At 44.5% G+C, this 16,195-nt stretch overlaps 1 protein-coding gene across 1 annotated transcript; it reads right to left on the bottom strand.

Moving 5' to 3' along the window:
• Positions 1 to 7,416: 7,416 nt before the first annotated feature.
• ldhd (lactate dehydrogenase D) lies at positions 7,417 to 16,077 on the bottom strand. The gene is made up of 11 exons (XM_037450516.2): positions 15,886 to 16,077; positions 12,898 to 13,001; positions 12,014 to 12,155; positions 11,654 to 11,795; positions 10,466 to 10,625; positions 10,193 to 10,392; positions 9,947 to 10,075; positions 9,691 to 9,818; positions 9,506 to 9,596; positions 8,548 to 8,659; positions 7,417 to 8,161 (listed from the first exon to the last, which is right to left on the bottom strand). The coding sequence occupies exons 1-11, from the start codon at positions 15,976 to 15,978 to the stop codon at positions 7,981 to 7,983; spliced, it is 1,482 nt and encodes a 493-aa protein (XP_037306413.2). The 5' UTR covers positions 15,979 to 16,077; the 3' UTR covers positions 7,417 to 7,980.
• Between the last annotated feature and the right edge of the window lie 118 nt (positions 16,078 to 16,195).

A 16,195-nucleotide genomic window follows, 5' to 3' on the forward strand; every position in this document is an offset into this window, starting at 1 on the left:
GGTCCCCAAACTTTGTCTCGTGAGGACCGTTGCTAGCGGTCACCGGGCGGCCGGCTGCCCACATGTACTCGCGCTCATAATGTCCGCACGGACCGCCGGTGGGTCGTATTCGGTACTCGTCCGCGGGCCGCCCGAAGTTTCTGTTACCGTTACCGTTTCTGTTATCATTTGTTTTTCATGTTATCGTTTACGTTTTTGCATAACAATCGGCTTCAAGAGGTATATCCCAATCTATGGATTGCTTCGTATTGCACTGACTCTCCCTGTCACAGTTGCCTCTGCTGAGCGAAGCTTTTCAAAGCTCAAACTAATCAAAACGTACCTGCGCTCCTCAATGGGGCAGGAACGTTTAAGTGGTCTGACTGTCATCAGCATCAATGGGGACGTGGCTCAGAAACTATCATATGACCTGATAGCTGATTTTGCAGCTAGGAAATGCAGGCGTGTGCCTCTGTAGGGCCTTTGACAACTGATGGTAGTGAAAATGTTTGTAATATTGTTCTATCGGATAGCAGAATGGTCTCTTTTATAGAGATGGTAAAGTAAATTCTACTGTGCAGTTTGCACTTTATTATTATTATTTGCACTTATGTATATTATTTACTGAAGAAATGTGCACATTATTACTTACACGGTTATATACTTGAATACTTTCTGCATTTACAATGTTCAGTTCCAAATCTGTGTTTTTAGTAATTGTGGTGGTATTTGGTATTTATAATTTATAATTTTATCTTTTATATAATTTATTTCTTTTCATGTTTGTTTATGTAAATTATTTATGTTTAGAAGTTATTTGGGGAATAAAGAGAACCTAACTAAGACATTCTGAATGGTGGTGGTGGTGGTTGGTTGGTTCGTTGGTTGGGGGGGGCACCACCAAGCATTTGCGCTTAGGGCACCCAAATGGCTAGCGCCGGCCCTGGTTCTATGATCACCTTTCAGATGACTGTGAGATTCTGAGACAACTCACGCGCAAGGAGAACATGTGGGAATGGACAGACATCCAAGAAGGGGCGTTTCAAAGGCTGAAAGACAAAATCGCTAAAGCGCCAGCCCTGCAGTACTACAACAAGGAAGAGGAGTTGACACTTCAGTGTGAGGCATCAGACACAGGACTGGGGGCCGCCCTGACACAAAAAGGTAAACCGATAGCATTTGACAGTAGGGCACTCATACCAACTGAAAAGGGCTATGCCCAAATAGAGAAAGAATGTTTAGCCATTGTGTTTGGGATGGAAAAGTTCCATCAGTATACTTATGGTAGAGAAGTCACAGTACAAAGTGACCACAAGCCTCTAGAGAATATAGACAGCAAGCCCTTACTTAGTGCACCTAAGAGACTGCAGAGAATGCTACTCAGGCTACAGCACTATGATATTAGTGTGACCTGTGTTCCAGGCAGGGATATGTTACTTGCAGACACGCTGAGTAGAGCATACTTACCAGAGAGCACTAGGGGAGAGAGTGAGACAGATATAGAGACCGTAAACATGGTCGGCGACCTACCCATTTCAGCAGAGAGGCTGAGCGCCATCAGGGCTGCGACAAAAGATGACACAAAGTTACAGAGTGTGGCAAATAGAATACTGTCAGGGTGGCCCAAGAGAAAACAGGACTTACCAAGTAACATCAGGCACTACCACACCTTCCAAGATGAATTGAGTTTTCAGAATGACATAGTGTTCCGAGGGGACAGAGCCGTGATACCTGACGCACTCAGGGTGGACATCACTCACAGGATCCACTCCTCTCACTTGGGAGTAGAGGGATGTCTGAGGCGAGCGTAGGAGTGTGTATACTGGCTTGGAATGAATGAGGAGATCAAGACTTTCATCTCCAAATGTGACATATGTAGATCAGTAGACCCAAAGCAACAAAGAGAGACACTACACCCACATGACATGGAAAGCAGTCCGTGGGCCAAGGTGGGAACAGACCTTTTCTCCTTCAGACCTTCACTAGAATCGATTGCTCTACCTTAGTGTCTCGGATGTTGGTGGTCTCACGGCTGAAATTTTGGGCTGAAAGGGTGATTTCTTTTGCGGCTGAATATTGTAACCATGATTTTTTTTGCGGCTGAATATTTTAATAGTGATTTGTTTTAGGTTGAATTTTTGGCAGTATTTTAATGTTGAAAAACATTCAGATACATTATTTCAATGCATAAATATTCAGTGCTAGAAATTCAATCACCTTTTTATTTCAACCCCCGATGACACAGATTTACTTCCATAGTTACACCGCACACGCGGAGCGGACGGGATAACGTTACTAAGGCATAGTGTTGATGACTGCACACCAATAAAGTTCAAGTAAGCAAGACTGCTTTAATCGTCCATTATGTACAGTCTAGAGAAAGACAGAACATAATGAAACAGAGACATCCTCAGTGCAAACTTGAAACGGCCGGGCATGCACTCATGTCAATGAGCCAGTCAAATGTGTCATGGTTTATACCTTAATGGCAGCAGTGCAATTACGCCACTGTAATTCTAGAGTTTGACAGCACGTCATACGTGAGCCAAGCGCTCAGTTGATCCACCAATAGAAACTCCTGGTTCATTCAGCGGCATCAGCCCCGCCCACTACAATAAAAAATTTGAGTGAAAAGATTTTGGATCCGAGACCAAAGACTTTTTTTCGAGAGAAAAGGTTTTGGATCCGAGACCAAAGAGTTTTTTTCGAGACCAATAGTTTTTGTTTCGAGGCCAAAAGTTTTTGTTTTGAGAGCAAAAACAATAGTTTCATAAGCAAAACTAACAAATAATTATTTCTCAGTATATATATTTTTACTTACAAACTTGCAATGCAAAAAATTTGCTCTCGAAACATGTTTTTTGGTTTGCATAATACAGACACAAATCTACCTTCTCCTGAGGCCTTCCCTTAATAGGCTATTAAAATCATTTTTTTGCAAGCCCCGCAAAATCTGTTGCACTGCTCCCGCACATTGACGTTGGATCTGTGGGAAACACTGCCTACACTACTACACTAGTAGTTAGGGTTGGGTATCGTTTGAATTTGAGCGATTCCGATTCCGATACCGATTCCTTGTTTCGATTCCGGTTCCCAGCGATTCTCGATTCCGATTCTTTTAAGAGGCAGGGTCAAAAAAGTTTAAGTTTAAGATATTTTAAATGAGCTAGCTAACCAAGGGTCTTTCTGAAGGAAATAGTCTGACCTTCTCCATCAATGTTAATTCTATGAACTTTTTATTAACTTTACTATGAATTTCTAACAGGGCTGTTTTCAACTACAATATGAATATCAAACTATGAACTTGAATATTGTATAAACATTATAAATAACAGGGGTACACTTTCACTTTCTTTATTTTTGAAACCTCACAAAAACACATTTACACGTGAGTGTGTGATACTGCAGGTACTTAAACGTTACTTTGCTCCCACTGATGGACGAACCCTTGGAATCAGAGGAAGAGGCAGCGCGTCAAACACGGGGCACACGGAGGGGGGGGGCGCGCAACTCTCCCAACCTCAAATCAGGGACACTTTCGCTGACGGGGGGGCTGCTGACGGTCGACGCGGGGAGTGCTAGTACAACCTTTTTTTTTCTTTGCAGCGCCAGCCTCACTGCTCATTTTAACAGATAGGGCCGCTCCGCTCGGGCCACCCCGCACCACCGCGCGCACTCGTCTGATGCGTCGCAACTTCACAACAACCGGGAGTTTTTTGCCAAGTTTTCGGTTTGTTTCGAAAAGTGTAACTACACTTTGGACCGCCGACGCACGCTACACATGTTCGATCGCGCTGTTACGCCAACACTTCCGGTGGACGCTTCTTCGTTGGTGTTCAGCGGTTTCTATTTCCGGTCGGCGCCAGCGGACTGAGAATCGAAACAAGGAATCGAATTTTAAACTTTTGAACGATACCGGGTAAATCGCAAAGCTAGTTCCGATTCCATTCGATTCTCGATTCTCGATACCCAACCCTACTAGTAGTAGTAAAATCTTTCCCTGATTAAGTAATGGGTTAAACTTGTTCAATTTTTAATAACAATTTTTAGGTATTAAGTGCTTACATTGTAGAATAAATATTACCAACTTTAAGTCAGTTGTATAACGTGTAAGGTCGACTTGACCTAATTTTTAGTGTATCTTAGTTATAAAATATAGATACGCTTACTTCAAACATGTGGTGAAATCTACCCAAACAAACTAAGTACAAGTTGTTACCTCAAATTTATAAGTAGATTCTATAGGTTGTTTTTAATAGTGTTCCTAGGTGACACACACAAAACCAACTCAACACAAGACCACAAGGAGAAAATAAAGGAGAAAAAGCCACATGAAATTAGCCAATGGGACTAACTGTCTAATCTTAAAGTGAACATATGAAAAACACACATTAAGATCCCCTCTCATGGCATGAGTAATAACTTTGCATAGCCGGGCCATATTCTTTACTCACAAACAAATAAGAGACCAGGCCGCAACCTTATGCATTTGCTGCTTACCAGCAGGGGGCGACTCCTTAGGTTCTAAAAAGAGACCAATTGTATGTAAGGGTATGACAGAATGATTCTACTTCTATGTTTAAAGCATCAATCTCTAGTTTCACATCTTTTTCAACACAGCATGATGTTCATTTCATAGATTACGGTCTATTTAAAGGTCAGATAAGATTTAGAGAGGAGAAGATAAAATAATCATCATGCGGGTCAATTCTCAGGATTACAGCAAGTTAACGTGCCAACAGACACAGTGCAAGAAACAGTAGACCATATAGCAGGGTGTACATGGAGGCCTGCTTACTGTGATTGACAGGTCCAAAAATGGTAACTTCAATTCATTGGTTGAAAAATGGCAACACCCAAATTGCCAAATTCAAAGCTTTATAACGGCGAGCGACAAACTAATGAGATATCAAGTTGACTTTCTATAGCGTCAACAGGTATATTCAGATATTATTAGAAAAATGTTGTGCTTTCTGAACATTTGCATATGCAAAACGTTCTAGCAGGAACCCTAAATACAAGAACGTACCTGGAATTGAGCGTTAAAAGGCGCCCTTTAACTAAAAAAAGGAAACCTGTGGAGAAGCCTGATGAAAACTGGTGCTTTGTATTCCAAGGCGCTTTGAGCATGGATGGATTCAACGGGCCCACAGGGTACCAGGCCCAAATGTCTCTCATAGACACATGTACCATCCAGGAGAAGGACTTAATATGACCACAGAGGGACGTAAAAAGAAACTGAGACCCAAACAAGAAAAAGAAAGACATACAGACAGCTGCAATGAGACTATGTATGAAAATAGGTAAAATTACCACAAAAAAACTACAAAGAGAATAATACGAAATAATGACGTGTAAAATGGCTACCAAGTGGCACATCAGGACTGCATTGACTCGTGATAGCATAACCTCTGAAAGAAGGGCCTCAAATGAAAGACCACAAAATGACTCTGGTTTTTAAAGGGCTTTGAAAAGTAAAAGTTTTCTCATCTTCATCATAGCATCAGTGATTCCACTGAAACCAGCATCCAGGTATCCTATTTATAATGTGCTATTATGTAATAGTATTAAATTCAATCACTGCAGGTTGTGCCCATTGGATCTAAACACTCTTTCCAAGCAACCGATCGGCGCTGTCAGTAGAAACTCGGAAAGATCATCAACTGTGAAATATAATGATCTAAGCTGTGGCTTTAATAAACTCAAATAGTGCTTTAAATTAGACTGTACTGCAGCTCAGTGACTGTGCATGAAGCTATGACGTTTACCCGCTATGAGTTCACAGCATTAGTTTCCATGGGCCTGGTGGATGCTGTACTGGCCCTGCGTGGTGCAGCACAGTACTACAGCCTCCATGGGACAACAATGATGTGAGAGCAGTTGTGTCCCCTGAACCTTTCAGTCAGTCAGGTAGTTTTAGAAGGAAGACTCCCTTCATGCCACGCATAAGTTAGATGTGCTTCAGCTGGGCTCCCAGAATGATCCAATCAGCGGAGATTGGCTGCACCCAGGTGTATACGACCAACAGAGGCGGCGCTGTGGCTCTAAACCAATCACATATTTGCTGTCAAAACTTTCAGGGGTTCTCTATGTGTTGCTGTCAGGTGTCATTTCAGTGCGAAACTGGATGCGACTCTCCTCCACCACAGGCACCTCCAGCAGCTACCAGGCATTTCTTCACTCGTTCTGGGATTTCATCAAATCCCATCTTCACCACCACCACCAGTGTCTGGACTCCAGGGGGGGGGGCGGATTCTGGCAAGCAGAACTCGGCATTACGGCCCCTTGATTATCCCGGTTTAGGATGGAGTCCAATCTCCAAAGATTCTGCACGTTTTCAATATTATACTGTGTAATAAATGTTTCTTCAATTCAGACCGAGTCTGTGATGATTGAAATACAGATGACCACTAGGGTTGGGTATCGAGAATCGAGAATCGAATGGAATCGGAACTAGCTTTGCGATTTACCCGGTATCGTTCAAAAGTTTAAAATTCGATTCCTTGTTTCGATTCTCAGTCCGCCGGCGCCGACCGGAAATAGAAACCGCTGAACACCAACGAAGAAGCGTCCACCGGAAGTGTTGGCGTAACAGCGCGATCGAACATGTGTAGCGTGCGTCGGCGGTCCAAAGTGTAGTTACACTTTTCGAAACAAACCGAAAACTTGGCAAAAAACTCCCGGTTGTTGTGAAGTTGCGACGCATCAGACGAGTGCGCGCGGTGGTGCGGGGTGGCCCGAGCGGAGCGGCCCTATCTGTTAAAATGAGCAGTGAGGCTGGCGCTGCAAAGAAAAAAAAAGGTTGTACTAGCACTCCCCGCGTCGACCGTCAGCAGCCCCCCCGTCAGCGAAAGTGTCCCTGATTTGAGGTTGGGAGAGTTGCGCGCCCCCCCCCTCCGTGTGCCCCGTGTTTGACGCGCTGCCTCTTCCTCTGATTCCAAGGGTTCGTCCATCAGTGGGAGCAAAGTAACGTTTAAGTACCTGCAGTATCACACACTCACGTGTAAATGTGTTTTTGTGAGGTTTCAAAAATAAAGAAAGTGAAAGTGTACCCCTGTTATTTATAATGTTTATACAATATTCAAGTTCATAGTTTGATATTCATATTGTAGTTGAAAACAGCCCTGTTAGAAATTCATAGTAAAGTTAATAAAAAGTTCATAGAATTAACATTGATGGAGAAGGTCAGACTATTTCCTTCAGAAAGACCCTTGGTTAGCTAGCTCATTTAAAATATCTTAAACTTAAACTTTTTTGACCCTGCCTCTTAAAAGAATCGGAATCGAGAATCGCTGGGAACCGGAATCGAAACAAGGAATCGGTATCGGAATCGCTCAAATTCAAACGATACCCAACCCTAATGACCACTGACGACAACATGCCCTACAGTACATTTTTGCCTGATATCAAACCATCAATTATCATGATAAACAGAAATGAAGCAAAGACACAAAAGCAAGATTTAATCACTTATTTTTCTGAACAATGGAATTTCACAGGAAGGCCAATTGGCCCTAATTTATACATTACAAATATTAGGAGTGAAAGGCTTTCATGAAAGAAATCCCACATTTAGAGGATAGCACTGCCACTACGATACATTCAAACATTGTAGATCTTCTTTAATTATCTGAATTTCTACATCTGAGGGTTATTGAAAGCATCATCAACACCTGACCTGGGGCCTCCGGAGCCCTTTTCACATAGCTGATATTTGGAATTGGACATTGTCTGTTTTGAAGTCAGGTTCCTGTTATCCACTGGGACACTTGAACCATAGAAGTAGCCCGTGTGCTTGTGAAGTCAAAGCGTCTTGTGTGAAAAGGCCTATTTAGATACAATCCCTCATTAATCCCTCGTCTTCATTTTGATTTTTATCCCAGTGCGTTTCCATCTCGTCAGGAAGAAGGAACACATTTGTGCACATGTGCAATACGCTCCAAAAGTCTCTGATCAGGCGGCGAGTTAAATCGTGATGAGATTCCCGGCTCCCCGTGCGGTCTACAGCTCTTTCGGCAGCAGGATTTTCCCAGGATTCATAAGGTTCCTTGGGTCGAGGGCGTCCTTGAGACGCTGCATGACCTGGACAGCCACGGGTCCCGTCTCTTCACAGAGCAGCGCTCTCTTCCCTAAACCCACTCCGTGCTCCCCTGTGCAAGTACCGTCCATGGACAGGGCTCGCCTGGAGGTGAAAGGGAGCGCAGGACGTTACGGAGATCACAACATGTCTGCAACCACCACAACCCTAACCACATTGTCTACAAATAGGGCTTTCTTCATCTCATCCGTGGTGGGAATACCGTTATACTCTCCCAAACACCAGAGGGATTGCTAACAAATGGAACTGAATCAGAAAGACAACGAGTGCTCATAATCATAATCTAACCTCCGCTAACACACGGAGGGATGTATTTAATGAACTCATATCTCAAACTCAAGGTCTACTTTATTGCCTTGATATAAGACCTGGGAGAAGAGGTGAGGAGGTAGGCAGCGTGAGAAGGGTCAGGGCAAATTGTGGGGAGGACAGAAAGAAGGAGTTAACGAGGGGGGAGGGGTTGTTACTACCTGGCCAGTCTCTCGACGAACAGGTGGACCCTGTGCAGCTCCTCGGGGTCATCGGGGTCCACCACCATCAGACAGTGGAAGTTACCATCACCCACATGACCCACGATGGGACCTTCGGGTACAGCAGAAAGCACACACACTTGTTACGGCCTTTTATTCCTGCCCTTCACTCATGATGAAGCTAGCGAAGCCCTGAGAGGCACAACAGTAAAAAAAATAACTGTGACACTAAGTTTATGCCAAGACAATCTTCTTTCATCCTTTAACCAGGTAGGAAAAGAGTTTCCGTATTACAATTAGAATATTTGTGACTTGACAAGAGGCTGAAGTGCACCACTGCCCCATGTTCAAAATAGCACTAAAAGAAAATGAAGTAAAGCGATGGACGGCGAACGGCTGACGGGGGGGGGGGTTGCGAACAGTACGGCTGACTGTCTGCTGACGGCAGGCAGCCCTTTTCCTTGGAACGATTTTACCGCTAAAAGGAAAAAGGGAGCCTGTGTTTGAGCGGTGCCAAATACGGCAGCTGTTCAACATTATTGTCGCTGCCCACTTGGACAACCATACAGAACAAATTGATACCACAATGCTCAAAAAGCAGACTATAAGGCTTTATTAAGGTATTATATATCCTCTATACTCTACATACATTATGTCTAAGTGGAAACGCTAATGATTTGTCATTCTAGCTAACAGTTCAGTAGCTAACAGTTAGCCCGATCGCTCTCACTTAAGTAAACTTGATACTGATGGACAAATTACTCTTGGAAAAATGTGTACCATTTATTTATTTTTCCTCCACCAGTTTTGCAACGTCAGCAAATGTAATTGTAGGTAAATCTGTGAGTGAAGTTGTGAACACTCCACTATCTCCTGATGTGTTGACAGGAAGTCCACTTGCACATTTCCGGTTTTTGTGAAAAAGGTCTATTGACATTGTTCTCTGCAGCTCACTCACCCGTGAGCCTGCTCTCAATCAGGTCCTCCTTTGTCTCCACCAGGATTTGTGGTAAGCGAGACAGAGGGACACAAACATCTGTGGCGTAAGCCTGTGAGACACGCAGAAACATGCTGACTTATGTCCCTTTTGGAGGACACCGTTCATATGCATTTCCTGTGTTTTCAGCAGGGGGGTGTCTCTACCTTACAGCCTGGTCTGAGGGCCAGACTGGCGTACCAGGCGTCATGGCGGGCCTTCCACAGTCGTTCCCGTGTCTCAGCATCTTTAGCCCACTGAAAACCGGAACCGCCATTATACTGAGTGATGTCCTCTGTGGAAAAACACACACACACACACACACACACACACACACACACACACACACACACACACACACACAATGTAGCTGTACGACCCTTTGTTGTTGGGGAATCAGCGACGTGTTGCACGCTCACACACCGGCGGCTTTGACCTGCTCCTCCAGGCTTCCCTCGGAGCCGTGGAACTCCAGGAACAGGCTCGGGGCCACGGCGTAGGACAGAGCGCTGAACCTGTTGCACGCGTCCATCATCACATCGTCCAGGAACTCTGAACACAAAGACAAGTATTAACTATTTTACTTTTGACAGTGGCAAAGACTGGAGAGGTGTCTTCCTCTTTCAGCTCACATGTGCACAGCTGTGATCACGTGCGCGCTCTCCTCACCAATGCGAGCGACAGGTACTCCCATTTGCAAAATCTGCACCGTGCTGTCTACTGCGGCCTGGACGGAGGGAAAGGAGCACACGGCCGCCACCGTGGCCTCCGGGATGCCGTACAGACGCAGGGTCGCCTTGGTGATGATCCCCAGGGTGCCCTCTGACCCCACCCACAGGTTTGTCAGGTTGTAGCCCGCTGCAGTCTTCCTACGGACCCACAAACACTAGAAGAGAAAGGGTCCCCCTTGAGATACCAGAGGCGCTGTTGGTCCGTGCGTACCTGGGACGCCGGCCCTTGCCCGCTGTGTGAAGCACGCTGCCATCGGCCAGCACCACCTCCAGGTTCAACACGTTCTCCCTCATGGTCCCGTAACGCACTGCGTTGGTGCCGGATGCGCTGGTGGCAGCCATGCCGCACAGAGAGGCGTCGGCCCCGGGATCTGAGGCATGGAGACATCGCCGTGTTAGAAAGAAGAGTCACCATAATCCTGTGGCTAATTGCTATATGATAAGGAATGAAAGAGGATTTGGGAGTTTAGGGGGAAATTTGTACAAAACCAAGACTGTAGAACAGATTTCTTTATTACCACAATATTTTATTTAAAAAATATATAAAATGTCATAGATTTCCCCTTTAACTGCTCAGGAGTGGGTGACGTATTGTATTCATAAATGTATTATAATTAATATATCTTATTATATTGTGCTCACAGGCACATGCAGAGAGAATATCTATGCACTCAGTGCACAACAAGAGTGACGGGTATCCATGTGATGGATTGATGCTGCTGGTCTACACGACTGAGCAGGTCTGCTGATCAAATTTAGTTTTGTTCCAACCAATGAGCAGCAGGTCCATCTGGTCATTCCTAACATGTACGTTTATTGCTATTTTTCTGTCACTATTACTTAATTAATAATGACAACATGTATGTATGACAACATGTTGGTTACAATCTCACAACTACTTCTGCCTCTCTAAAATAAAAGGCTTACATGGTCTTGGCCCACCCTGTTGTTGGACCTCTTTTTAGGCAATTGAAGACGGGCACAAAGGATTGATTGATCGCCCTCTAATTGGACCGTCAAAGACCACTTGAAACTTCTTTTCTTCCAGCAGACACAACCATCTTGAACCTGAGTTGTGGTCCCAGAACACCACTTGACAGAGCAGAACCATAATCGGATTGGTCGAGAAGACACAAGAAGAGATGCCTGTCTCTCTGTACCAATAAAAGGTCACTCAAAAATGTTCTTTGTCACTTAATTTAGATTCAACATCTACAAGCTGTTCTTAAATACATGTGGCTGAACTGAATAGGGAAACATTGGGAACATGAGATCTGAAATCTCCCACACAGACCAGATGCAGATTCCATTTATTTGTTGTGAAATGTGAGCGGTCCTTCCCCACGTGCTGCTCACAGAGCGACCAAGAGAGGCATTGGAAGCAGAGAGCGGGACTGACCGACAGGAAACCACAGGCCGGTGCCTCGCAGGTATGAGTTGAGGCCCTTCCGCGTCACGCCGGGCTCTACAGTCACGTCAAAGTCCTCCTGGTGGAGATCCAGAACCTGGTCCATGTTCCTCAGACTGAAGCAGATGCCACCCTACAGGCAGAGGAAAGACTCATGTAGACACCCACATTTTGATGTGGAATCTATCCAAAGCAGTTTGAGATACCAGCAACAATAAGATGCACCTAAAAATACAGAAACTCTTTTCTCTAACGAAAATTAGGAGTTGGTGAGAAAGAGGTGATATTTATATATAAACCCAGATCTAATAGACAAAATCCTGACATACACATAACTTGATTTACTCTCACCATGACTGCGCTGACCCCGCCCTCCAGGCCGGTTCCAGTGCCGAATGGGATGATGGGAAGGCTATGGCGGCTGCAGATCTTGGCGAGGGCACTGACCTCCTCCACGCAACGGGGAAACAGCACCACATCTGGGGGGCAACATCTAGACAGACATAAAGGAAACCATTTTTCTCTCAAAGAACCTTTTGTTATTAACACAAAATGACCGCCGTGATGAAGGCACACACCTTTTATTCTGTCCGATAGGCAAAGCCGCCTCTACAGGCTGTACTTAGCATTGATGCTATATAAACTAACCAGTGTTTTTCTTAAACATTGAATGAGAGGTCATTCACAGAGAATTATCAGTTTAAATTAGCACTATGGAACTTTATACCCTCCGTAAACAGCAAGTATAACAGCAAGTATAACGCTTCAGACCCCTCGCTAAATGTCGGAAAGTGCTTGGGATCACCGGGAGGATTTTTAGCAGTCCATTTAACTTTATGGTTTGGGCCCACAGACTGTATGAAAGAAGTGGACATGGTCATTGTGGACGTTGGTTTCTGGACTGACCTCATAAAGGCTTGAGTTGTGCGTCTTCGTTAATGGTTGCTTCCTTTTCCAAATTTTACAACAGGTGAACAGTAGAAACCATATTTGGACCGTAAATGAAAAATCAAAGATTTCCCTTTTTTAACAGTTTTTCACATAAATGCAGGCAGATGGAGAGTGTGCATGAAGGGCATAAAATGTCTGAAGAGAGACCTAATGGTTAACTGCTTTATGGCTCAAGAAAATCCTGAAGCTGAAGGCTTTTGTTAACATCTCCTTAGTTTTTTACTTTTTGTATATTGATGTAAAACACCAGCACCGATACGTTTGACCGAGTGAGATTGACTGACCTGTGTACCGACTCGTCTCTGCCGTGTTGCTCTCTGACCGCTTCACCCAACGAGACGCCGTCCTCGCCACAGATAGACCTAAATGCAGAAAGCACGCTGGCGCTCTGTGCAGACACACACAGTGATGGAGGGTGGGTTATCCCATGATAGTGGGAGGAACAGATACAGCATGTTGCACTCTAATACAATGGAAATGGGCTTGCAGGGTGGAGAGGACATCATTTTCTCATTGACTTCTACAAACAGACACGTATATGCTGACATGCAATGTATTTATAACATTTTTGTCTTTCTTTCTTTTTTTCGTGTTCATCACTAATAGCATGTGAAAGAAAACATTCATCATTCATGTGAAAAATGCAGAATGCTGGTCTAATATAACTTAAAAATTTCAGAAATGTGAAGAAAGTAAAAACAGTATGTGCAATCTAACAATTTATTAGATTATGAGACAGTTACATTGCAATCCGAACAAATGTATAAAGCTTGCATCTACGTTCAATTCCCATAATCGACAATGTGTTGCATGTGTGACTGTCACGCTTTGGGTCCTCTTCCTGTCTTATTTTGTAGTTTTCTTGTGATTGCTTCCACCTGTGTCCAATCACCTGCACCTCCCTTGTGTATTTAAGCCCTGTGTGCCTGTTGTCCCTTGTCGCGTCATTGTCTATGTCTGCCCATCGTTGGTGCACGTTCTTATGGCTCGTGTTCATTTTTGTGAAAAATAAAGAGCACATTCTGGAAATCTGAATCCTGCGTTTGAGTCATGCCTGCCTGCCTTCAACCTGCACCCTCGTCACCTGACAGTGACGGGGATTTAGGGGAAGAACCAACGATGACACCTGGGGACTTACACCCCAAGAAATACAACTTTAGACAACCAAGGCACGCAAATAAATGACTGTGGATTAGGCAGAGACACTTGTTTATTGTAATTAAAAAATGGTTTTATTATATTTTATTATAAAAACCAAGGTATGTGCAAATCACTAAAAGGGGGTTAAGATGATAAAAACCAGGCTAGTTGAACACAGTAAACAACACTGCAAACAAAACAACTGAGGTAAACATTAGGAAGTAAAAGGAAGGAAACACTCAATTACAAAACATAGTGGCAAAACAGCAGCAGATTCTCTCTGAATGGCACAGGACCAAAGGAGACTGAGGTGCAGTTTGGTTGGGGAGGAGACAGCCGAAGGGCTGCGTTCAACCCCACCACACATACCCCCCTCTGCCACTATGCTCTTCATCTGTCCAAAGAAGGAAGATATGCACCCCTAAATAATGAGGTATATACACTCACCGGCCACTTTATTAGGTACACCTGTCCAACTGCTCGTTAACACTTAATTTCTAAGCAGCCAATCACATGGCGGCAACTCAGTGCATTTAGGCATGTAGACATTGTCAAGACAATCTCCTGCAGTTCAAACCGAGCATCAGTATGGGGAAGAAAGGTGATTTGAGTGACTTTGAACGTGGCATGATTGTTGGTGCCAGAAGGGCTGGTCTGAGTATTTCAGAAACTGCTAATCTACTGGGATTTTCACGCACAACCATCTCTAGGGTTTACAGAGAATGGGCCGAAAAAGAAAAAACATCCAGTGAGCGGCAGTTCTGTGGGCGGAAAGGCCTTGTTGATGCCAGAGGTCAGAGGAGAATGGCCAGACTGGTTCGAGCTGATAGAAGGGCAACAGTGACTCAAATAACCACCCGTTACAACCAAGGTGGGCATAAGAGCATCTCTGAACGCACAGTACGTCGAACTTTGAGGCAGATGGGCTACAGCAGCAGAAGACCACACCGGGTGCCACTCCTTTCAGCTAAGAACAGGAAACTGAGGCTACAATTTGCACAAGCTCATCGAAATTGGACAATAGAAGATTGGAAAAACGTTGCCTGGTCTGATGAGTCTCGATTTCTGCTGCGACATTCGGATGGTAGGGTCAGAATTTGGCGTCTACAACATGAAAGCATGGATCCATCCTGCCTTGTATCAACGGTTCAGGCTGGTGGTGGTGGTGTCATGGTGTGGGGAATATTTTCTTGGCACTCTTTGGGCCCCTTGGTACCAATTGAGCATCGTTGCAACGCCACAGCCTACCTGAGTATTGTTGCTGACCATGTCCATCCCTTTATGACCACAATGTACCCAACTTCTGATGGCTACTTTCAGCAGGATAATGCGCCATGTCATAAAGCTGGAATCATCTCAGACTGGTTTCTTGAACATGACAATGAGTTCGCTGTACTCAAATGGCCTCCACAATCACCAGATCTCAATCCAATAGAGCATCTTTGGGATGTGGTGGAACGGGAGATTCGCATCATGGATGTGCAGCCGACAAATCTGCGGCAACTGTGTGATGCCATCATGTCAATATGGACCAAACTCCCTGAGGAATGCTTCCAGCACCTTGTTGAATCTATGCCACGAAGAATTGAGGCAGTTCTGAAGGCAAAAGAGGGTCCAACCCGTTACTAGCATGGGGTACCTAATAAAGTGGCCGGTGAGTGTATATATTTCATATTCTGCATATCCCTGATCGCCCGTGCCCCCACAGGAGCTATTAGATCAATTCAACCGATAGAAGGGTAGTCAACGTGTACATTTAAAACGCAATACATACAACGGATTTACTTCTCACTAAAAGGAAAATAATACTGCTAATAAAATAGGAAAACAGCGCTAAACGTTCATGTTGCCACATTCAGGAGGCGCTATGCGTAGAGGTTTCCTATCGAGGTGAACGTCGCTGTGAACAAACAATGCTAATACTAGCATTGCTCCGAGAGACCCCTACAAAATAAAGCTCAGCCGCTGTGATAGGAGGTAAGGCTAGAATTCTTATGTCCCCTGCCTTTACCGTTAGCTAACCTGTGTCACGTGGTTCCCTAACTTAATCTTAAAATTCTTTATCAGGGCTAGCCAACATCATACTCAGGGGTAAAAGTAACAAGCCGACTCCGTCTTGCTGCCAAACCTACCCTAGCGGTGTTTTCTGTTTTCATGCTGCGGCACTGCAGGATCCTGGCCCGGCAAGAGAGGAGCCGTCGGCCCGGTGCCAAGCGGAGCAACATTTTAGACCTGTCACTGAACTATACCCCTGGAACCATAAATATATGGCTGGCACCTTGACGGCTAAACCACACAGTCCATAGTTTACATCTGGTAAGACTTCCGACTAATTATTTTCAAAATAAAACCAAAAAATCCTGTGCTTTATTGTTACTTTGTATTAACACTTTTTAATGTTACGAATACCTCTCTGTTCTTCTTTTTGGTACAGTGTGGTTA

Source organism: Pungitius pungitius, chromosome 6 (assembly GCF_949316345.1).
Source record: "Pungitius pungitius chromosome 6, fPunPun2.1, whole genome shotgun sequence".
Classification (NCBI taxonomy): Eukaryota; Metazoa; Chordata; class Actinopteri; order Perciformes; family Gasterosteidae; genus Pungitius; species Pungitius pungitius.